General features: G+C 44.3%; 1 protein-coding gene across 2 annotated transcripts in view; it reads left to right on the forward strand.

The window, feature by feature from the left end:
- Window positions 1-23,475, forward strand: part of ETV6 (ets variant 6) — a 238,309-nt gene that overhangs the window by 77,657 nt on the left and 137,177 nt on the right. Inside the window, exon 2 of one of the 2 annotated variants that reach the window (XM_012655798.1) lies at window positions 14,973-15,102. In XM_012655798.1, the coding sequence (XP_012511252.1) occupies window positions 14,973-15,102 (130 nt within the window). The remainder of the gene's footprint in view (window positions 1-14,972; window positions 15,103-23,475) is intronic. The other variant, XM_012655799.1, reaches the window with a different exon arrangement.

A 23,475-nucleotide genomic window follows, 5' to 3' on the forward strand; every position in this document is an offset into this window, starting at 1 on the left:
CTCTGGGAGGCCGAAGGTGAGAGGATCGCTTGAGCTCAGGAGTTCAAGACCAGCCTGAGTAAGAGCAAGACCTTGTCTCTACTAAAAATAGAAAAAATTAGCTGGGCGTGGTAACACAGGTCTGTAGTCCCAGCTACTCGGGAGGCTGAAGCAGGAGGATTGCTTGAACCCAGCAGTTTGAGGTTGCTGTGAGCTAGGCTGATGCCACTGCACTCTAGCCCGGGTGACAGAGCGAGACCCTGTCTGAAAAAACAAAACAAAATAAAAACAAAAACACCACAGGACAAAAGATGGATTTGTGTTGGCATTAGAAATGCTTTGAGTGAAACTGTCTAATGAGGCTCATTCATCCATTCAGTAAATACTTAACAGGCACTCAACTGTGAGCCCTATTCTAGGTGCAAGGAATATAGGGGTGAACCAGACAGACAGGGTCCCTGCTCGCGTGGCATTTGGGAGGGCCTGGGGCTTGGAGAGGCAGATGAAGGTGTGGTAGGCCCCCAACTGTGGACATGGCCTCAGGAAAATCAAAGTCCAAACTCCAGTGAACCATCAACCCAGAAACAAGGAATTGTGAAGAACAAGACCTGGATCTATGCTCAAGGGCAGGGTCTGCTGAGGAGGTCAGGCCAGCGTGGGCTGGGGAGACTTGGCCTGGGCCCCAGGAGGCAGGACGGGAAGCCCCGAAGGGAGCACCGGTCCAGGGGTGGGAGGGACCTGCTTAAAGCACCGGGGCAGGATGGTAGAGTTAAAACCCTGCAGACGGGTAAGAAAACTGCAAGAGGTTTTCTAAACACCTTTATCGAACTAGAAAGTATTTATCAACAGTGGTTTGAAGCAAGTGGGATTTTTGTTTAGTTTGTAAGATATTCAGGGTCCTATGGAGATTTTCATTCTATCAGTATTTGCCCTGGGATCTAAATGGGACACATTCAAAGCCAGCCTTTGAAATTAGATTGACTTACTTTTCTGGCATGATCCGAGGAAAACGGTTCATACCATTCTTCTGTCGCCCAGTGATCTCATGTATGTAAAATGTTGTCACACAGTGAGACAATGTGTGTTTATTCTTTAAGGCCTGACAAAAGAAGTGGAAAGGGAAGCAGCGTTGGCCTTTGAACCACGGTTCTTCACGCATTTTAACTCACCTGATTTACTCAGAACCTCATCAGTCAGCACAGTTGTCTCCGTTTCGTTGCCAAGGAGGGTGAGACTGGGGTCGGCCCCACCCTCTTTTTTGTACTTTTCTTGGGGAAGAATCAGTGTGGAGGAAGGAGTGAGTATGTTTGTTCAGGCTTGCGAGCAGGACAAGGAAAGCAGACACGGATGGCTGGAATTGGTAATAGAATAAATGCAAGTTGTGTTAAACTGGGTGGTGAGTCTTGCAAGAGGTTGCTGATACGGTGTTGGGGCGTGTGTCTTATCCAGTGTCCTCATTCTTCCTTTTAAGAAGGATTCCTTTGGGTGAAACGTCCGTCACAGCCTAAGAAGCCTCTGTCACTTTTCAACAACTGCTTTACCCACAGCCTGGGAGTCAGGTTGGCACATCAGACACAGACGTGCTCTGAAGGAACTTAGAATCATGTATTTCAACTGTGCTTTTAATTCCGTTTTCTCCTAATTCGATATACATCTTTCCTCTCGGGGGTGCAAATTATCCTTTAGAGAAGTTGCAACCTCTATTTAATGGTTCAAATTCTAGATGGTGGAAATAAGTCATATGCAACAGAGTGCCCAGAGCTTTAGGAGTTGCGGCCGATCAGTATTTTTTAGATATCTCCTAAGAACGATTGTGGCCAATTCAAGAGCGATCCACATGAGGAGAGGTTGCCGTGCACAGTGATAATTTGTGTTGGGGAGGAAAGCTGGAACTGCAAAGTAGCATCCTGAACCAACTTGTTTCTCAGCTCCCGGGGAAATTTGTTAGGTCGTGAAAGAGAGAGAGAAGTAGTAAAAGATTTTATTGAATGGAGCTTACACTCTATATTCTTGCTGTGGAGGCTCATGGTTTTTGAGTACAGAGGGCAGGAAAGAGCCCCGTGTCCTCTGTTAAGTGGCCTCCAGTTTGGAGGACTCTGACCATTGCTGTTGGAAAAATGAAGGAAGAGGAATGTGGGTCATCACAGTCATCATCTATCCAGAGTTTATGCTGTTTCTGAAAGGACAGGGAGAGCTTGTGCCACCTCCCCTACGCCCCTGGCGTGGTGCTGCCCCAGCATCTAACCTGCAGCGTAGGTGGTCGCCACTCACACTGGGAATAGCAAGTGCAGCAGAGAAATGGAATTCTTAATTTATTTAATTTAAATTAATTTTAAAAGGTACTCGATTCAGTTATTAAAAGCCTCTTTAGGTATGTTTGGAATAGCTTGGGTATGTGAATTTACCTTCTTAACTAAATTTTATGAACTTTAAATACAAATCAAGTATTTCTGGTAAAAATGTAGTGTCTGATTTGGAATGTGCTAGAATGTAAATTAGACACCAGAGTTCAAAGACTTAGTGTAAGTAAAGGTAAAATATCTCAGTAATTTTACATATTGACTATATGTTGAAAGACTATATTGGCTATATTGGGTTAAGTGTAAGATACTATTTAAATTAATTTTACCTGTCTCTTTCACCTGTGGCTACTAGAAAATGTTAAGTTGCACATGTGGCTCGCATTATAATTCTGTTGGCCAGCACTAGTCTGGACAATGCCTTGTGGGATCCATCAGAAGTGTTATTAGGACCTTCTAGGGAAAGTTGCTAGACTTCAAAAGTTAGAGGCACATTTTTCCGCACTGTGTTAACAAGCTGTTTTATATGGATGGGTTTATGACAATTGACGGTTGGAAAATAGGCTTTAATAAGAGTTAATTGAGAGGATAGCTTTTCCTGTGTTAATCAGAATGATTTTTAAGTGCATTTTCACCCACTCAGAAACCACTGATTCTCCTGGGAACAAAGAACTACATTACTGCTTTGTCATTTGTGTCTGTTCGGTCCTTTCTGTTTTTCTCCAGGCAGAAATCTTGGTGATCGTTAGCATGGATTTGATTTGATATGGCAAGGAATATAAAGTAATAGAACCTAAGGGGAACTCCATTGCATGAAAGGAAATATTAGCGTGTGTCTAGCTCCTGTTTCAACCCTACAAGCTCCAAGTGATTTTCAGAGTTCGTCCTTCAACTTTCTTGTTAAACTTTCCAGATCTTCCTATTCATGGATTTCAGGTTTTGGCAGCTACGTGTTAGAACTGCTGGGGTGAGGCTTGACCGGTGATGATATAGCACACGTTCATGGCTTGGTTTGCAGGTTGCTTTCTAAAGGTGCAAAGAAAATTACTGCCCACTCTAGTAGTTTGAACACCCCAGTGAATTTCAGATGTTAAAGTCATATTCATGCAACGATTCTATCGTTGCTTTAGAATTGCATTTTACCTAGAGGAAGAAGAGATAAAATACTAACAATAACAAAATGCTCAGAAACTGTTGAAAGTTTTGTTTTACAGGAAGAAATTAAGTTTTCAGTGGCTTTTTTTTTCTGTTGAAAATGTTTTTATTAAGGAATGAATAAATAAATCAGCTAGGTTCTTAAATAAACAACTCTTACCCTTCAGAGTCACTTTGTACATAGACTTTGTCATGAGGACCAGTGTTTTAAAAATGTTACAGACAGAAGGTGTGCTCTAGAGAAAGACGACGACATTGGGTTTAGGACTGCTAGCTCCATCCGGAGCAGTTAGGTGGTTCATTCAAGGATCTTGTTAACCCTTCAACCTCAGTTTCTACTTCTGTCAAGTGGGTTTTGTGCTGGTTCTGGTGACATGACTCCTGGGGTTATTAGGAGGATATAGCAGCGTGTAATTCAAGGACTTTAATCTTGGTAAAGAGCCTTAGCAGGCTCAAGGTTTCTAGTAGTTTAGGTTCTAAGATTTTATTAAGTCAGCTGCTTGGAGTTCAAGGCATTTCTCCAGATTATAATGAGTCGATAGTTCAACGTGCAAAAATAAAGACCTAACCATAGTAAGTAGCAAGGTTACTTAGGAAAAAAAAAATATGTCCCGCTGGCAGCTTTAAATTGACACAGATGCGTCTCTGTAGCAGCGCTAACAGTCCTCATGGGGACTGTTCCCCTCACCCAGGGAACAGCAGCATCTCCCCAGTCTCCAAGCTGCTTGATGTGGATCCATTCTTGAGCAGGAGAAGGGGGGTCTGGGGCCTGAGCACGTGAAGACAGACCCTTCCAGGTGGGTGAGAGGGAATGGATGCAGGTGGAATGGTTTTCATTTCCTCTTCTCCTTTACTAACCTGTCCTGCTCCTGCTGCACACAAGAGCAGCCAGTGCTGAGGACACGGGCTCCATGTGGAGCTCCAGAAAGTGAAGCCAAGCAGCCTGCCTTGGGGTACACTTGGGGGGGATGCCAGGGGCAATTGGGAGAGCAGAGGAGCCACTGCACACACCTGTGTGGAGCAGTCGTTCTTATGTAGGTCAGGTAGTCACCATTCAGGAGCTTCCTGTATTCCACCGATAATCTCCATTTTGTGGTTAAGGGCAGGACAGTGGTAATTTACTCAGGAGGGACGGACAATTAGCAAATTGATTAGTAAGGTTTCTCAAACCTGTTGTGAAAGAGAATCATTTAACATGTGTCTTGATTTATCCTGCCTATTTATGTCTCGATTTAAGGCAGTGATTTGCAGTCTTAACACTGCACATTGGAATCACCCGGGGGAGCGTTCGCGCTATCACGGCCTGGCTCCCATCCCACAGACTCTCATTTACTTGGATATTAGGATTTTTTTAAAGCTTTTCCAGGTGATTCTGATAGTTCAGATTCAGAATACCTGATTTAAAATGTGTGTTTACTAAATCGTGAGCTAATCCCAAGTCCCTGAAGGATGTGGACACACAAGCAGTTTTTCATGCACTATTGAACACTAATAGTTTTTTAAAAAATTTTTCTTCTTTTTATTTTTATTTTTCCTTTTCAAAAACAACGTGGCAAACACTAATAGTTTTAATGAAGGCACAAGACCTTATGTAAAATAAACTATTAGTCTTTTTTATTATTATTATTTTTATTATTTTAGGGTATTGCGAGGGTACAAACATTATGGTTACACTTTATGTCTTTGCGTCACCCAAGTGCCGGTTAAAGCCATGCCCTTCCTCCCCTACAGTGCTCCCCATATTAATTAGTCTTTACAGGGCTACAGAAGTGTCCTTATTAACCCAAGCTGCTTACTATTCTGTAATCACCGTGGTCGCGCACACACACTGCTATATTCCCTTCTCATTCCCTTAATTTAATTTTTAGAATGGCGTTAATGCTGATGGCATTGTCACAGTAATACTCACCTTGTTAGCAAAACTTGTTTCAGTGATTAGTTGTCAAAAACAAAGCTCCCAGGTCTTTGTAACCGTGGCCACGTTGAAGGGAATGGTGGCCTTTTCTGAGTCCTTATGGGGACTCTTGTGTCTAAGAATCAGGGAATTTCCATGATTTTTGACAAGTATAGGTAGAAATTACTTGCCAAGATGATTACTTCTGGAAACGTTTTTCTAAAAGAGAAAACAGGTGTGCAACACTCCTGATCAGTGTATAAGGTGGTTTCTGTGTTACTTTTTGGAGTTACAGAGTCTGGCCGTGGGGAGAAAAATTCCGTCCCCATTCCCCAGTCATTGTCAATCTTCAGTCTTCTCACTTATGTCGTGTCACTTATGTCAATTACTATTTCAGTTATGTCAATTTTCAGCTACGTTACTTTCCCACTTGACAACATGAAGACCGCTTTAAATTATTAAAGCATACGTAAAAAGTAATGCTGAACTTGGGACTCCTCAAACTCCTCATCATAATGCCTTGCATTAATAGAGAGCCCTTGTTTCAAGAAGCTCAAAATATGTTTCCATTTCCTCTTATTTATCTTTGAAATAACATTACGTGATGGTAAAGGTTGAGTATCGTTATCCCAGTTTCTCAGACGGCAACACTGAGGAGCTGTCGACTCATTTCTTTTACGTTGCTTCTTAAGTACAGTGTCATTTGGTTTTGCGGAAAATTGTTTTGGTAGTAAACGTTTTCCAAAGATATAAATCTTCTCTGGTTCTGGTTTGTGCTTGTTACCCTAGGTACAGTCAACAGGGCTTTTCCATTGGCATTTATTTCTCGGCCTGAAGTAGCCCAGGAATTCTGTGACATCTGTAGAGCAAGAGGGTTTCTTCAGTGTGCTAGTGGCTGTAAGCCACCATGCTCCTTCCGCACGGACACGGTGAGGGTGCGGGTGTCAGGGCCTCGTAGGCTTCCTGCAGACAGCTTTCCTGGGGCTGCCTAGAGGCCAGGCCGCTGTGGGGCGGTAGCCAAGCAGCGGCATTAGGCATTATTCAGCGTTGCTCTGCATTACCCTCATTTGAATTAGAATGTAAATCTTCTCCCTTGGCTCTGATGTCGGGTCTTTAAAACCTCAAGTTTCTTATTAGGTGTGTGTGTTCCATCTAAGCTCTAGACATTTTGTAAAGATAAATCACAGGGCAAGAAAAAAAAAAACCTTTTTAGTTTTAGAGGAAGTCTGGGTTGCCTGCCTTCAGCCATCCCAGCAACTCACTGGGCTGTGGGTTTGAGCTGTTGCTTCTCTCTCTCTCTCTCAAGCCAGACTTCCAGGGTATAACCATTAAAGAAAGAAATGAAAAAGAGCAGAGCCCTGAGTGACGCTATAACAGAAGAAAGCTACTTGAGGAGGAGGTGAGGGGTTTATGAGGTGGGAGAAAGCGGGGAAGGGAGGGAGGCGTTAATAGTTAATGCACAGGTTTCAGCCCTTTGGGCTGCCACTGTCTGCAGAAGCCTCTCATCCTTTCCTCCGCAGGGGTTTTAAGTCCTGTGAGTTGCCGGGGAAGCTCCCACCCCAGGGCCACCACGATAGAAGTACAAGAGCAGTCACGTGGCACTCGTACATGCCTGCAAGGTATCTCTCATCTGGGGGGAGAAATTGAGAAGCCTCTCTAATGGCGCCCTTGATACAACTAAATAGCAACTCTCTCAGTTCATTACTCGTTAGCCCCGGGCAGGGACAACACAGATTGGCTAATTGTAATCGCCAAACCATTAAAGGGAATAGCATTAATGGAGGAGAAAGCAGCTAATAAGGAGCCGAACTTGGCTACTCTGTTGCACCCAGGATGCAAGCTGCTGTCAATTTAAGTACCTGTTTCTCCTGCTATTAGAAATAGTTCTGAAGAAAGGATTTAGCAACCCTCTTTCTAAAGGTGAATCAAAAGCTCAGGGGCATTTCTGGATAAATCCAACAGCAAGAGTTTATTTTTTCCTGGAGGTAACGCCTGATGGTTCCATATGAATAAAGTCACGCCACCTTTCCTATGCCGAGGCGGTGCTGCTGACTGCTATCAGTAGGACGTGCACTTTTATTGCGTTTCCAGGAGCAGTATGTGTCCCTGAGCTCATCTAATCTCTGCTTTAAGCAAAAGCAATCATCTACATCGTGGCAGGGATTAGAGGTATAGTCTGGGGCGTGGAATGGCGTGAATTTAATTTTCCTCTCCAGGTCTAAAGCTTGTACCCTTTTACATCAGTGCTGGGTTCCAGCCAAATGAGCTAACCATCCACGCACCCTTAAAGCTGGGCCCACTTCATAGACCTCCCTGGAAACCACAACCTGGCATTAAAAGGAATCACAGCTTTAGCTTCTGCTTACTATTCATGTCAGAAATATCTAAGAAATTCAGAAGGAAAAAAAAAATTTCATGGCATCTCAGGAGTGGAAAGGATCTTAATTAAAATGTTTTAAAATTGGAACAATAAGGAAATCTGTTTGAGTTTTTTTTTTTTTTGCTTTGGTGCTTGTGTTTGAAGGGATTGTTCCTGGTTCTAGAAAGTAGTGCCTTTTCAAATTATATCTGATAGAACCCTGGGATCCTGTGAGGGGAATTAGGGGACTGAATGACAGAGAAGGAGACTGCGTTCATGTTTTATTTAGAGCTGTTCCACCCACCTTTTAATTAATAAGCGTCAACTTCCAGGGGATATGAGATTGTATAGAAGCAGCATCTTGAAACCTTCAAGTTCTGCTACTTGAGTTCCTTCCCGGTGCAGGAACCTCTTTTAGAGTAACCTTCCAGCTCAGCTTCAGTCAGTTTTAGGGGAAACCCTAAATCACACACACATTTGGAGGTTTTAGCTGGTTAGAAAGGCCTTTCTTCTAGTGCACAGGTACGTGTTGCTGGCTCTGCCTTCTGGTAACACAGTGAGCCTTAACTCTGTCTCACACTTTTCTTTCTGATACTTGAAAACATCTCTGAGGAGCCCTTAAATCTTTCCCCGCCCCCCTCAGCCCACATATACCCACCCCAAAGCCTTCATCCCTTCCTAATCTGGGAATGCACATCTTCAGGCCCTTGGAGAGGCCTTGCTTGCACTGTGGCCGCTGTGATTTCTGCAGGTGGGCCCTGCTCCTTCCTGGTAGATGTGCCAGCTATAGGCACCAAATAAATGTTGTAAGGGTCCTTTTCGCCTCACTGCTCCTGTTTATCTCACCTGTGCATTTAGATTTGCTGCTCTGGGGTAAGTGGAAAGAAGTTGAGTAAGGGAGATGGTTTTCTGTTGTTGTTAAAGAAAATGTTAGGGATTAAAAAGTAATATGTTTTTACTCAGAAATACCCAAGGTGAGATTTCTATACAACGGCAAGTTATCATATGCACAAGCAACCTGCAAATGCCCTGGTGGCCCCCCGATTATCTCCCGCAGTTAACACAGATCCCCTGATGAATCTGAACAGCTACTTCTGCCCAGAGGTCATGCCAGGAGAACCTCTCTCCTGTGTCATCTAGAGTCCCCTTCCTTCAGCTAAATGCATTTGCACCCTCAGTCTGTGCTCTTCAGGAGAGGCAACAGGCTTAAGAAAGTAGGCTTAGGTGGTTTGTTGAGTCACCCTTAGGAACCCCACTGGAACTGTGTGAAGAGTGAGGGTGCAAAGCAACGAACTAGTCCAAAGCTGAGTTTTTACAAGCTTGAACTTATCTCTTGGAATTCCCCGTAAGTTGTGAAGTCATTGTTGACTGGCTGATGTTACTTAAATATAGTTCCTTATTTCTCCTTTTTATTAGAAGCGGTTCAGAGGAGTGGAGTTAGACCAGCCTGCACCCTGATACCAGCTATACCATCTCCTGAGCTGGTGACTTGAACAGGTCGCTTAATAACCCCTGCAGTCTTCAAATCAGTTCCTAAATGGTGGAATGGAGATAATCATGCCTTCCTTGCAGGGTTGTTGTGAGGCTAAAATAAAATAAAGGCTTATGGGAAGTATATAGCACATGTTTCCTTAATGCTAGCTCTCTTTCCTGATCATTGCACTGACTGTATTTTCCAACTGAAATTGGGACATGTGTTCTGAGAGGTGTAAGTATTTATATGAGTACCATGTGTATTTATGGGTAAAATGACACAATTTTTAATATTGGGGCCATCCTGGAAATTCTAGGACTTATGGTTGCGTAATTTGTAATGCCTAGTACAGGCGTAGGCTCAGAGTTGACACTTGATAAATACTGAAATATTTCTTCATCATAGGAAAAAAAATGTCAGTGACCTTTCAAAGCAATACTTGATTGCAGGATCTATTGCTAATGCTCCCACTCACGCTCTTTCTCTTTTAACCTCGCTGTGTATAGATTAACACAGTTTTGGGTAAAAGGAAGACTTAAAATGCTTTGACTTCATTGTGTCCATTTGACAGACACAAACTATCTTCTGATTGTAGGAGGTAACCATCCAAGAAGGTAAGGAAAGGGACTATTTCAGCTCTAAATAAGAACCCACATATTTCAGGCCCTGAACTATCTACATAAACTTCTAGAAAAAGGACACACAGGAAGATCCCACATCAGTGTTGAGTGCAGTGTGTCTGGTGCACCCTGTCCCCAAGGGCTGACGGGGCCATCTGGGTACCCTAGGGAGGAAGCTCCAGACACCAGTAGTAGCCTTCCCACCCATCCTCATCTTCACAGGGCACTCCCATTTTTTTTCACCTGAAAGTACTGATGTGCATCCCGCAAGCATGTTAAAAGCTGAACACCATTTGGGTTACAAAAATCTAATGACTCAGCATCCAATTTAGACATCTTCTGGAGCCTCTCTGGGATATAAAAACATCATCCCAGCTTCACTTCTGTGACTCGATGGATCTGGTTTTCTGTTTCACAATTTGTATTTGAATACCTGTGGTCGTCTTTCTCACCCCAGACTTTGGAGCGATACTGTTTCTTTCCGGGGAGATTCCAAAAATGTTACTGTTTATAGCTGTGTGTACCACCTATATGTAAGAAAGAAGACTGACATTTACATCCTTTCTCAAAATTCTTTAAGTTTATCTCATGGAATTTTGGGATGGACAAAATAGTCAATATGTTCTTTTTCCAAGTGAAAGAAACTGACTTTCAAGAGTGTTACTTTATGTTCTTGTATATGTCAGTTTGCATCCATGATGCCAGAAACCTAAGAAACTGTGCAGCTTAAATTTCAGCTTATTCGATTTTTTTCTAATGTGTAGTTATAGCTTGTTAATGAAAGCTTACTTAATGAAAGCTTATCTAATGAAAGCCAACATCACCACCTTGAATCATTTTGCAGCCAGAAAAGTGTACTTGAGTAATTGTATCTTCAGACTTCAGTTTAATAAATCTCAGTAAACAGCTTCCCACAGGAGAGAGTTCTTCTATTTAATCTATAGAAGTTGACTATAGTACAAGCATCAGCTTTCCTGAAAGCCTGCAGGGTGGAAAAGAGAGCCTTCCCTTAAAATATTGAATATTGCCGGCATGACCACTCTATCTGTGGTGCCTGCTGTTTTCCATCTCGTTTGGGTTACAGGCTTTCGTCACAAGGATGGGACGCCAAAGTGCAACAGGACGAAAGGGCGTCTGCGGCGTTATTACCATCACTCAGGGAAGTGGTCACCATTCTGTCTCCATGACACTCTACCTCCGGAGGACTTCAACGCAGGCTTCAGAAGCCATCACCAGGGGCAACCCTGGCATTTATAATGGGGACAGGGATAATTTCTAGAAAAAGTTCCTAAATCAAGAACATCTCTTCTGCAGTCAAGAAATCTTTGAAATTACCTGTAAACCATCTTTTTGCAAGTACGACCAAATTTATTTCTGTTTTTCTTAGCTCCAGAAACGCTTTGTCTTTATTTCCAGAACATTAATATTTAGTTAGCAAAGGGCTCTAAGTTTCTCAACCCCTCAGCCTTTCAAGGAGTTAATGGTGTAAATGCACTAGGGGAAATCCCTGTAATTTATAGAGGCTTTATATTGAATGATTTTGAAGGGGAAAGACTTTTTTAGTAATAATAATAATATGCATTTCTTGACTATTTTGTAATATGCAGCCAGGGTTGAGGTGAGGGGTGGAGAAATGCCATTCTCCTACCGAGCACAGAATGTGTAAAAACCCTGTTTTCCATGGAAGTCACAGGTTCCTAACGTTCAGTTTAAAAATGAGCATAGTTGGATGGGTACCCTTCACTGGCCCTTCATGGTTGGGGAAAATGAGGAGAGGGAACGAAATCATCTTGGTTTCAGTAGTTGTGCTTTCAGGAGACAGCTCTATTCCATACTCTATACCAAAAAAAAAAAAAAACTTTCTATAATGGTTAGTAAAATTTACATTTTAGCCCTTGCCTACAACTGTTTTCAGCCTTGTTTTCTCTTCCCAGAGCTTTGTGCTGCTCCCCTCTCCCCGTTCTTGACACCCTTCTCGTAGGTATTACAGTTGGCCACAGAAATTGCAGTGCTTCCCTTTTGTTCAGCCGGTTGCTGTGATAGGTTGTATCTGCAAATTTGAGAGCAGCATGTTTTATTTTTCACAGCATCTAAACAATAATGTAACCACATCACGGCATTTTTAGTCACATCATTGACCTACACTGGCAGTTTATCCCCTACAACACTTGAATGCATTAATACCACTATCTGTAGCACTTTAATTTAATTAGAGCAGTGGTTACAATCCTCTTGGGAAAATTGTTACCCTTCCCCCCGCCCAATGTTACATAAAACCCCCTGGTTTTCATCTGTCTGACAATTCATGTCACCTTTAGAGGTGGACCGGAGAAGCAGTTGCAAGAGTAAAGAGGTTCCCTTTATTTGGAAAATTGGATGTTAGTCTCCTTAGGCTTCCCTGTCTAGATATCTCCATCTAAGATACTGCTACTTGTTTAATTTTTCTCATTGCTGATAGTCTGCTGATGTGCCACTGTAGGTGTTAAGTGTGCGGTTATAGCAATAGAATAAAAAAAAAAAAAAGACCTTGTGAGTGGACCCTAGAGATTCACAAAAAGAGAGACAAAAAGAGTTAAGTCTGTAGTGTCGGGTTCCCAGGTGTGTGTTTTGTCCTCCTGGGAAAGGGGCCCGTGCACTGGAGAGCGTCCTTTCTGGGGTCCCCTGAGTGCTCTGCCAGCTGCTGAGCCCTCAGTCACTTTGGTGTGTCGTGGCTGCTGGCAAGTTGCTCAAGGCTCTAGAAGCACCTTTTGCTTTTGCCCCTCTTGGTCAAGGTGTCCCCTCTTGTTCCTGACAGGTCTCTTCATTGAACCTTTGAGAAGGCGCTTCCTGACCTAAGCTTATGGTGTGGAATGCTGTCCTTCAGCTGAGCGGAAACCATCCTCAGGAATGAGAGGAGATCAGTCTCTGTCTCTGGCCTTCCTTTTACTCTCATCATGAAATAGCATAGTTGTCTCCATCTAAAATTGTGTGGATGGGGTCTGGGCAGGGACGGCATAAAATCTCAGAGCAAGTAGGGAAGTGTGGCGTTTCAATGTAGCTGTAAGGGGTTGCTTTTAAAGAGAGTGCAGTGAGATGAAGTTCCTCTCAATGATAATTTAGCAAATCAGTGTGTATGCACTTTAAATGTGATACCTAGCTTGACTCTTTGTCAGTAGACTGGACGTAGATTTCCCAAGAAATAAAGTCAAATCAGCTTTGAGGGCTGGGCTTCTCCCAGCTTGCCCTTGAGGGAGTTGGGAGAGTCTGGGATAAGGTGGCCTCCTGCTCTGATGAACTAGCTGGAGGAGCTTATGAGTGTCTCCTTGCTACAAGGGAGAAGCCTTCGTATTAGGAAATAGCATCTTTTTTTCTTGTGCTCATGCCCTGCCACTTGAAGACCCTTTGACTGCACAATGTTTTCTTCACCCACGGTTTCACTTCTGCAAAAAACCCTAACAAAACAGAAAGCTATTTCTGGGAATAAAGTTAACAGTAGACATCCAGACATATAACAGGATTAGGGGCTCATGTGAGGGTTACAGAGGATGGAGAATTTGTTAAAGTAGAGAAATAGACTATGTTTGAAACACTTAAAAGCCCATCTCACTTTAAAAAACCCCTAAACAGATTTTATATACGTTTCCTGTATGTGTGTTTTATGTCTTTGGCTCCTTCACCCCAAACAACCCCAAACCAATCACCAAAAAGTAAAACTCATCCTTAAGTTAGAGTTCTCGAAATACGTGTGATGTTTGGTAAAGTTCAAGAAAAGTGAAGCTGAAGGTTTTGCCTCTGGGTGACCTTTCGCAGGACATCTTGATTGATATAGAAATGAAATGTAAGATACATGTGCCTGCCCTTAATCAAGAAATTGCACCAGGAAACTTTAGGATGTATGTTTAAACAGAAATATTCCAACCGCCCTAGTTGCTGCTGGGTGGGTGCCTTAGGGAAGGTATAGAGATTCCATTCGGAAATTACAACAATATGTATCTATTCATTTAAAATCGAAACTTCCTACCACAACCACCAAACTTTCCAGGCGATGAGCATAAGAGAAGTTTTAATTTGGTTATAGGGCCGGGGACTCCCCTGCTTCCCTTTGCATATTTGATGAGATATAAAATGTTAAAGAACCATCTTTCCAAAACATAAATATGCCCTCCCCTTTACTTCCATCTATAATTTTCTCTTGCTCCTGATTTTTATTTTCCTGGTAGCGTCTTACCGGTCTTTCCCCTACAAGTTACTTTGGACCTTGTGTATCCCACTTTGCTTTGCCCAGTTAAACCACAGGAACTAACGGAAGTTATGTTTATGCATGGGCTGCAAGTCGGCCTGCTTGGTGTGTTGATCTGAGATGCAGATTGCGCTGCTGTTCTGCTGAACACAATAGTTGGTTTCTTGCCATTATTTGCAATATTTTAACTTAAAACTCATAATAATCCTTCCCTCCCCACCCCTTTGTTAGTTGATAAGTGTCTTCAGTCAAACAGTACTTCCCTTAAATTCAGGTAATTCTTTGAATGAACTCTGAAATACCTCAGAGGGAAAGGAGATGATTGATTCTGAGATGGAGAATGAAGGAACAAGGAGATATCCATTAGTGCTGCAGATAATTCCTTGCTATGAAGGAAAAAAATTAAACGTCGGATATTTTTGGTTGTGGTTGTCGTATAGTGAGATAGGTAGATGATAGAAAAATCTTGCTCATAGATTAACTAAATCTGCAACTTACCTTTGCAGCCGTCACTTTGCTTGTTTAGCTCATGCTCGTTGGATCTGAGTATAGAGTCATACTTAGGTTAGAAGCTGGGGATATTGCCAGAGAAGAGGAAATGTGGCTTTAACATATGAATGACATTAATTATGTGACTTGGGCAAGTAATTTTTGAGAGAGTTGCCTTTAAGCTATTCTCTTGGGGATATTTTTTTCATTCCCTTTTATCCATCCTCTACTCAAACCAACCACAGGGGTGCACACCTGTTGACCCGAGTCCAAAGGAAAAGCCTATTTTCAACCCTTGGAGAGTTTTATCAGATAGCCCAAATGCATATAGCGTCTCTATGGAGAGTGCAAACCGGATTGTTCATGACGCTGGTGCTCCAGTCCCCCCCCGCCCCGTCCCACCCCAGATGATTCCACACCTCCATTCCAAGCTTTCATTGTCTTTTTTCCCCCCTCCCCTCTTCCTGCCCTTATTTTCAACAGCAGGAACGAGTTTCATATACACCTCCAGAGAGCCCGGTGACGAGTTACGCTTCCTCGACTCCACTTCATGTTCCAGTGCCTCGAGCGCTCAGGATGGAGGAAGACTCGATCCGCCTGCCAGCGCACCTGCGTGAGTGTTCGCGCTGCCATCCCGGAAGGGACCGAGAGGGACAGATGCTTGACGGCGCAGGGCAGGGAGGTGGGCAGGGGGCTGCAAACCAGACAGGGGCGAGCCCCGAGAACGCTTTCCCACGACTTCGCCACACTGCTTTGGACCCTTTGCCCCCACTCCAAAATGGCTTTGAGAAGTTTAAGATTTCTGTCCCTTGTTTCTCAATGTGTTCGTGTCGTTCCTGACTGACACGTTAAAAAAATCTGGAAATGTGCAATATACGGCAGAGTCAACTGAGTATCCTAGTAGGCAAGATTTTTTTTTTTCTTTTGGCAAAGTTTGTCTGTATTCCCAAATTCACACTTATTCCCCTTTAATATTTTCTTCGGTGTTAAATTTGCTCAGTTTCTGAGTCCTGCTTTGTTAAGCTGTGCGCTCTTCCTTCCTTTATGGGACCTCCCTCCCGCTCACTCTCCTTGCTGGCTACTTTTCTTCCCCTCATTTTATCTGCCAGCACAGGTCCTTTCCCTAGCCCCCTCCTCCTTCTGCTCCCTTGTGTGTGTGTGTGTGTGTCTGTCTCTCTCTCTCTCTCTCTCTCTCTCTCTCTCTCTCTCTCTCTGTCTCTGTCTCTGTCTCTCTGTCTCTCCTCTTGTGCCGACTTTGCTTCCACACTTCAGTTTGCAGTATTTCCACTTTTTTCTCCCAAATCATCCCCACCCTGCCTCTGCCACCTCCCCGTCTGAATCTTCAACTGCAATTTGACAGAGCGCCGGGGCCCACGCACCTGTGCTGCGGTTACTAGTCTCCAAAGCCGTTGACACCTGTCATTTCCTTTTTGTCTGTCTTTCCTGTACTGCCACCCAGCCCGGGTGATAAAATGCGATTGGGCAGCTGCGGAGAATGAATCACCTGATTCCCACCCTCATCACGAAAGTGCCAGATCCTCTGGCTTACATGTTATCCCGAGGGCACAAGCCCAAGCTAGGGAGGACGCTGCGGTCACCTTGGCCCATCCCTGGTTGATTCCCAGTGACTTAAATGGTGGCATGGTCGTGCTCTCCATCTCCTTCCAGCCTGGTGATGCTCCCAGGTTATTCTCCTCTCATCCCGTCCGTCCTTAGAAGGTTGCTTGCTGAAAGCGGTGAACAGTGGGAGACAAGGACGTCGACTCTTCCTTTTCCTCTCTGTGAGACTTCAGGGAATCGGGTGACTGTGCTGTGGGCAGGGGTGGGGGGCAGTTTCTGGGGAAACATTGCTGCCTTACCCCTTCTGCCTCACAGTGAGATCACTGCTAGGACTTCTGCAAGGAGTTGGGGACAGGAGAATCCATCCCCTCCTCTAGCTTGCCATGAAGTTGCTGCTAATTTGGTCAAGACGTTCCTGCTTCCCTTGGGCAGAAGGGTAAAGGACACAGGCCCACTCTACCGTCTTCTCCTCCACAAGGACTTCTAAAGGAGAGGTTGAGACTATAGAGGTGCCAGGGTCATGGCTGGGGGCACCACTGTCCTTAGGAAACTGGGGTGTTACGGCACCATGGGAGCAGACAGAAAGGGAAAAAGAAATGGCGGCCGGGTATTAGCAAATATTCCTCCAGACATCGTCCTGTGACTAGTATATTCACTAAAGGAATATTCACTTTGAGATAGAACACACTCATCCCGTGCAGGCAAAGCACCTCTACCGCCTGATCTCGTTCATTTACTCATCCCACATACAGTTAGTGATGGCCTCCGCTGTGCCAGACACTCTTCTAGGTCCCAGGGGTACAGAAATGAACAGACAACTCCTGGATCTTGTGAAGCTTAAATTCTAGTAGAGAGAAGGAAAAGGATTATGAACACTTGTCCTGAACGGGCTGAGGTTTCTTTCATGACTTTTTATTCCTCTATTTTGCGATATCCCCCAAGGAGGCCCCAACTTCTGGCTTGCCTCTGGATGCCTGGACAGGTGTAAGCTCTTTTGCCATAGAACTGTGTCTCCACAGGAGGTCATCATGGCAGAACAAAGAAGCAGGTAAACCAGCACCCCAACTGGCCATCAGGAAGTAGCTGGGAATCTGCTGTCTGACTGTGTCAGCCATGCCACTCCGTTTTCCCGCCATACAGTACTGTGTCTGAACAAGAGAATGTTTGACTGTCCTCCTAACTTGAAAATATTATGATTCTCTTATAAGGCATCGTTCTACTTGGAATTATCTCTTCCATACTAACACCTGAATGTTTTCTTGAGTTTCCTCCAGCATCTTACTAACTCCTACTGCGTGCCTAGCACGTGACCATAATAGCTACTATTTATGGTGGGATTACCCTGTGCTGGACACCGTGGGAAGTCATTTATATAAAGTATTTTATTTAACTCTCACAGTAATACCTGTAAGGTGGGTCTTCTTTTCAGCTCTGTGTTGCACATGAGGGCTTAGAGAATTTAAGTAATTTTTCAAGGTTGGTCACAGAACTAGTAAGAGAGTCAAGATTCAAACTCAGTTCTGCCTCATTCCAGAGCATAGGCTCATATCCGTTATGCCACCGTACTAAGTAGGTGTTTAATAAATGTTTTTTTGGATACATGGATGAATTCAGGATTGACACTTAGTATTCACTGATGTGGCCATAGCATTGGTTTGTGGCTGGTGTCTATTCTAACTGTTGTTATCTCTGTTCTATCTGTTGACTAGTTTGTGTATCATCCTTGGACGAATGGAAGGATGGATCCCTACGTAGGCAACTATAAAATATAGAACTGTAGCACATTACTGCTGACCTTGGAGTATAATCAGTAGATTATGGATTCAGGTCAGGGTAATGGTTTTGCCTGAATGCCTACTCTAAGTTTACATACCTTTCCTTGGTGATGTGCATGAGACCTGTTGCGACACCATTGGTTCCAGCATCTGGAATGAATCCTCCAAAAGGGAAGGTTCCCAGGCTCTTGCTGTTTGCCCTCAGCTGGGGCTTCCCAAATGAGGTTGAGCTTCCCTCCTCCGTCTCCTCTTCCAGGACTCGGCTACTTGGTATGCTGTTTGAGACGAGCATACGGCCCCTGTGATGGTTGAGGCCAGGCTACTCACTTGAAGATGCGTCCCAGCCGAGTTTCCAAATCTAAGAGAAAATAAATACTCTAACAAGGCAATTGGGTTATTGCTCTTTTAATCTGGGATTCCAGACAATTCCCAGTGGAATGCTCATGGAAAGTACGGGGAAGAATCTGAAAGCCAAGACAGCAGCAGGACATTTATGGTATTGCTAGGTTGAAGGCATTTTTAGCTGCTTGTTTTAAAGAGATACTCACCAGACTGGTATGCCTCGAGTGGCTTCTTTTTTACCATCTACCATTGATCTCCAGATACATCTTCTCCCCCCTAATTCTTTTTCTTCTTTCACTCTTAAATCAAAATATATCCTTGGGGATGGGGATTGGGAGGTGAAGATCATACTATTTAAGAATCTCATACAGAGAGTTTCTCACCATTTTGTTCTGCAAATGCAGAGCTAGACCCAAGCTGAAGACACAGCATGACAAATTAGCAAGCTATCAAGAAGTAGAAAGTGATGCCTTTTCTTTTTATTTGCTTGTGATAAAAGCAAAGCGATAAATGGAGCAGAGTGTTAAGTAGTGATTAGGGAGGGACTTGCAAGGGACTGGCAGGTGCAGTCTGAGAGCCCATGGGAGAAGGGCCAGACCCGTGCCATCCTGGTCTGACTTACTACCCAGATGTGCAGGGTGGTGCCGGTGAGCAGTGCTGCAGCAGAACTCCCCTGCTCGCCAGGAGAGTAAACACGAGTGTGTTTGTTGAGAGGATAAGAAAGGGCATCTTTTTTTCTTTCTTCTTCTTCCATAAAGGGTACTGAATGTTTTTTAAGCTTGAGGCTAGAAGGGCTGAAGTACAACAATTATAACAGGCAGGTGGGAAAAGAAAAAGTTCCATTCTTTAAAGGGAATATAAGCCTTTCATCGGAGTTTGAAAACACTTGAAGGACCAAGGGACCCCCAAGGATGCCTGGGCAAGCTCACTCTTGACTCTCTCAGCAGAGAAGGGCTCTTGCTGGGAGCAAAGGATGACTTTGCCCGGCTCTCACTGGAGGCCTCGCAGTGTGAGGGATGGACTTTATCTAACTTGTCTGCCCAAAGGCCCGCTTTTTCTAAACCCATGGGAGAGTGGGTGCTGAAGGGGGCAGTGGAAGGCGCCTCATGAGGGGAACCAGCCTGGGAATTGGCAGAGGCTTGCACTGTGTTCATAGCAGCCCTGTGAAACACGAGGCCAACTCAGGCCCAGCCACAGGATAGCAATACAAGCATATTTCAGAGAGGCAGAATTTAAATAAAGTGTCTTTTCTCTATCCTAAATTTCTTATAGACATCATCATCTCATATTCGGTTGATTTAATCACATCTAATCATAGGTTGACAGTAGGCCGTTTGCCCAAAGACTGTGCATTTCGTAGTGTCCGTTTGGCCTTCTGAAATTCCCGTGAATGAATGATTTAAGAAGCAGGACCTAGGACTCATTCATCATATTTAATAGAGTTATGGTTTATGATGTTGTGGGTTAATAAATAGCTGTAATAGCTGTGTGGAGTTTTTGAGAGTCAGAACACCAGGAATAGTTCCTTGGCTCTATTTCTTTTCCTTGTGAATCTTTCAAAATTCTTACATTACTACTCCTGCTTGTGTGTGTTTAATAATTGAATTTAATGCCTTCCTTTGGAAACGTTACCTCGCTGCTCACCCACTCGGCTGTTCTGCCTTCTCAGCAGAGTAACTGAGTTTAAGACAGCCACGCGACACGCTGAGCTACGTTAGAACCGGCGTAGTGAGAAGGGATGCAACGCCTCTCTTTCCCAGTTGGCTGGAGCAGCAATTTTATACTCTTCCACATTTATGTTTGTTCCCAAAGAAAGAAGCAAGAATGGGAGCCGAATGTGATCATAGTTAATATTTCACATTTTTACAAGTAACAAAATGCTTTCATACGTATCATCTCATTCAATTGTGCGGCAGTCCTGGACATAGGTGTTGGTAAGTGTTTGATTGACGAGGTGACAGGCTCCGATATTGTCCAGGTTCACTCAGCATGTGAAGGGTCTGTTGTGATTTCTACATCCAAAGTCACCCTTCAGCTTTCTTAGGAGAAAGCCTAATGGCAGAGTTTCAGGCCTTGAAAGCAGAGGACTTGCTGACCTTTGGAGCCCGTGCAGCCAGGGGTGCGGGAGGCAGAGGGCAGGCTGGTTCCCGTGATGCCACTGACCATTAATTTGTGCCGAACCTCCGACAGGCGGGCCCTGCTTCTCAGTAGGATGAGGGAGAGGTGTCAGGATGACAGCCTGTCCCTATGGATACTTCATTCTGTTTTTTTTCCCCACCAGTTTCTACTGCTCCCCCTTTCTACTGTCTCGTGAGCTCAGGTTGAAGTTCAGCCTCTCCCTGCAACGAGCATGCCCGGGCTGGTCCTGTGCTCCGCGGGCAAGCTCCAAGAGCAGGCTCAGCCCAGGACCCGCTGCCCCAGCGTTTCACGAGGGATGCCATTCCAGGAGCAGGGGCCCGCTGCTTTTTGAAGTTTCCAAATGAAAACGTGTGGTAGTAGAAAGGACTTGGGTCCAGGCAGACCTGAATGGGCATGAATTTCAGGGCTGGCACTTTCTATTAGAGAGATGATTTAACCTCTCTAAGACTCAAATTTCTAAGGACACCGACTGCTGAGGGCTTCTTAGAAGTATCAGAGCTCATTTATGTCTAACCCCTGGCACCGTGCCCGGCCTGTAACTCGCTGGTGGTAAGGTAGGTAGCGGCAGGTAACTCGCTGGTGCTCCGTGTCAGCTTCTAATCCTGGTGGAGCCTGGGTAGGAGGTGGCTTCCCCATTTTGAGGGGCCGAAGGAGCAGAGCATGCATGTCCTTGTTCGTCTGCTTCGTGAAAGAAAGGACCTCGAGTTCTGTCTGCATAGTATTGAGACCGATTTCTCCAAGTCACCATGGAAATAAGCTTTACCTTCCAACTCTTCCCTGAGATTTCTAGGACCTCGGTTTTGCCCTAGGGCATTCCATCCAGGACCTTTCCCTACCAGTACATCTCTCCCTCAGTCTGGATCTTTCTGCACGGCCTTACCCAAACCCGTAAGTCTCCTTCCTCAGCCTTACCCAGTCTTCTTCTGAGCCCCATCAAATCCCCACGTCCTTTGCCGTTACCCGCATTCCAAGAATGGCCTCTCCTCACGCAGCTGCCCGTTACACGCGGTGACATCACCGGCAGAGTTGAGGCAAGGACAAGGGAAGAGATGTGCTTCGTAGTCGTATCTTAACAAAGCCATGATGACTGCTAACACAGTTGGCCAGCCACTAGCATTTTGTGTTTTGTGCCCCCTTAAGCCTTCTTTTGGGGACCTCCACTTTTCAGATGCAAATGCTAAAAGCCTTTCTGCTTTCCCCACAGCACATGTGGCTGTACAAGGCCCTGGTTAGCTGCTTCAAACAGCTTGAAGAGAAAAAACAGCCCACAGCAGAACTGCCAGGATGCTTTGGAAGGGAAATTTCCTTTTTGGGTCTGCTGTCTGAAAGAATTTCCGATGCAGGCAGACGTTAATTCCTAGCTCCATGCTTCCTGATAAGGAAGCAGCTTCAATAAATGCAGCTATTTATAGATGTCTTTTTTTTTTTTTTTAAAGAAAAAGTATATAACCAGAGGTTTATTGACCTTTTCTTTCACTTGGCATTTCATGCAGGGAGCTCTGTGTACATTTAAGGCAGTTCCTCCAGCATAAGCTTTGACAAAATGGCTCTGATCCCATGGGGGGTGGGGAGGGAAGGTGAGGATGAGGATGGCACAGCCACCTCTTTAGTGTCACGGGCTCTGGATTGATTTCCTTGGAGCTCTGAGGTCGACATTTGGAAGCCATTGGCTTCCCTTCCTGGTGCTGTGGGTTATTTATGTGAGCCCAGAGGGCCCAACTCTATTCTAGACCGAAACCTGAAAGGTTATGGCAGACTCAGAGAGAGCCCATTAAAAAGTAAAAGACAATGAGAACCAGTCAGTTATGTGAGTAGAGACTGGAACGACAGGAAGTAAGAAACCTTATTTCCATTCTTCTTTCTCCTCTCTGCTGTCTCCCCTTAGATTTTCCCACCTATCAGTACCCTTGCGGGTTTTCTCTTGGCACGAAAAGTTCTGTCCACGAGCCCACGGCCCGCCTCGCACAGGTCTACGCAGTACTTGCTGGCAGTATGAGAAAGATTGAACTGTGCCCTCCTAAGTTACTCCCACCTCTCCTTCATCATCACAAAGCATTGATTGAGCTGAGTATATGCAAATATGGTAAAGTTTCCATTCTCAAATAACAGATCTTTTCTCTCATTCTGCTTCGTGCCTGAGTTCCACCTCGTCAGTAACTCAGATTCTGGGAGTTTCTGGCACGATAACTTTGGCATCTTCATCCTTAAGCTTTCCCGGGGAGTGAACCTTAGCAGGGACCTTTAGACATTACTGGTTGCTCCGTTGCCACAGGTGGATTCTGATTCTCACTCGCCCGTACCATGTGTGAGTGTTTTGGGGGTTCTTTTTTTCTGATCGCGTCTGAAGCAAGGATAAAGCAGGATTTGAGAGATTTAAACTGGCCCTGGCTCTGGCCATGTGCCGACTGTAACTTCCCAAGTATAATTAGTCACCCTGCTCTAATATTTACTGCTTCCATCTTGGGTGGTAAGCTAAACTCCATTCTTTTGAAATTGGTCTCTAGTTCTGCTTCCTTTAGATCATGGCCACTAATAGTCCTCAAATGGGGCTCTAAGATTCCAGTAATAGAAATGCAGATTGTTGGTGCAGATAATGGATAAAGAGCTATGGATGTATAGGAGGTGCAGGTTGGATGCCTGGGAGGAAAAGACTACCTGTGCAGGGCTGTGCAGGGAACACTTTATTTCACCAGCTCAGCTCAGGCTGAACTCTCTGCTCTTGGGGTGGGGTCATTAACTAAAGCGGTTCACTGAGGAGGGTGAAAGTTCATAAGGAGAGGTGTAATAATCATTTTTTTTTTTTTTAAAGTACCTAGAACAAGTGTTGAAGGGTACTGAGTAGCATATCGTAAGAAAAATTACAGGGGTATCAGGCAATTTCTGTAGCTCCACTTTAGAAGTAACAATGTTAGGATTTAACTATCCATTTGTTTTCCCAAAGAGGCTTACCTTTGCAAATGAGTTTGTATTTTTTAATTTTTATTTATTTTTTGGTCATCGTACCCTGCCTGCTAGCTTGCAGGAGCTTCTCCTTAAGGTCCATTCTGAGGCCAACTGTGTTTAAGATCATAAAGCCACTCCAGGAAATCTCTGTGTCAATGATTTATGGAATAAGTAATAGTATTTATTAAGCACTTTCTATGTTCCAGGAGCTTTATATATATATATAT

Source organism: Propithecus coquereli, unplaced genomic scaffold (genome assembly GCF_000956105.1).
Source record: "Propithecus coquereli isolate 6110/MARCELLA unplaced genomic scaffold, Pcoq_1.0 Scaffold487, whole genome shotgun sequence".
Lineage (NCBI taxonomy): Eukaryota > Metazoa > Chordata > Mammalia > Primates > Indriidae > Propithecus > Propithecus coquereli.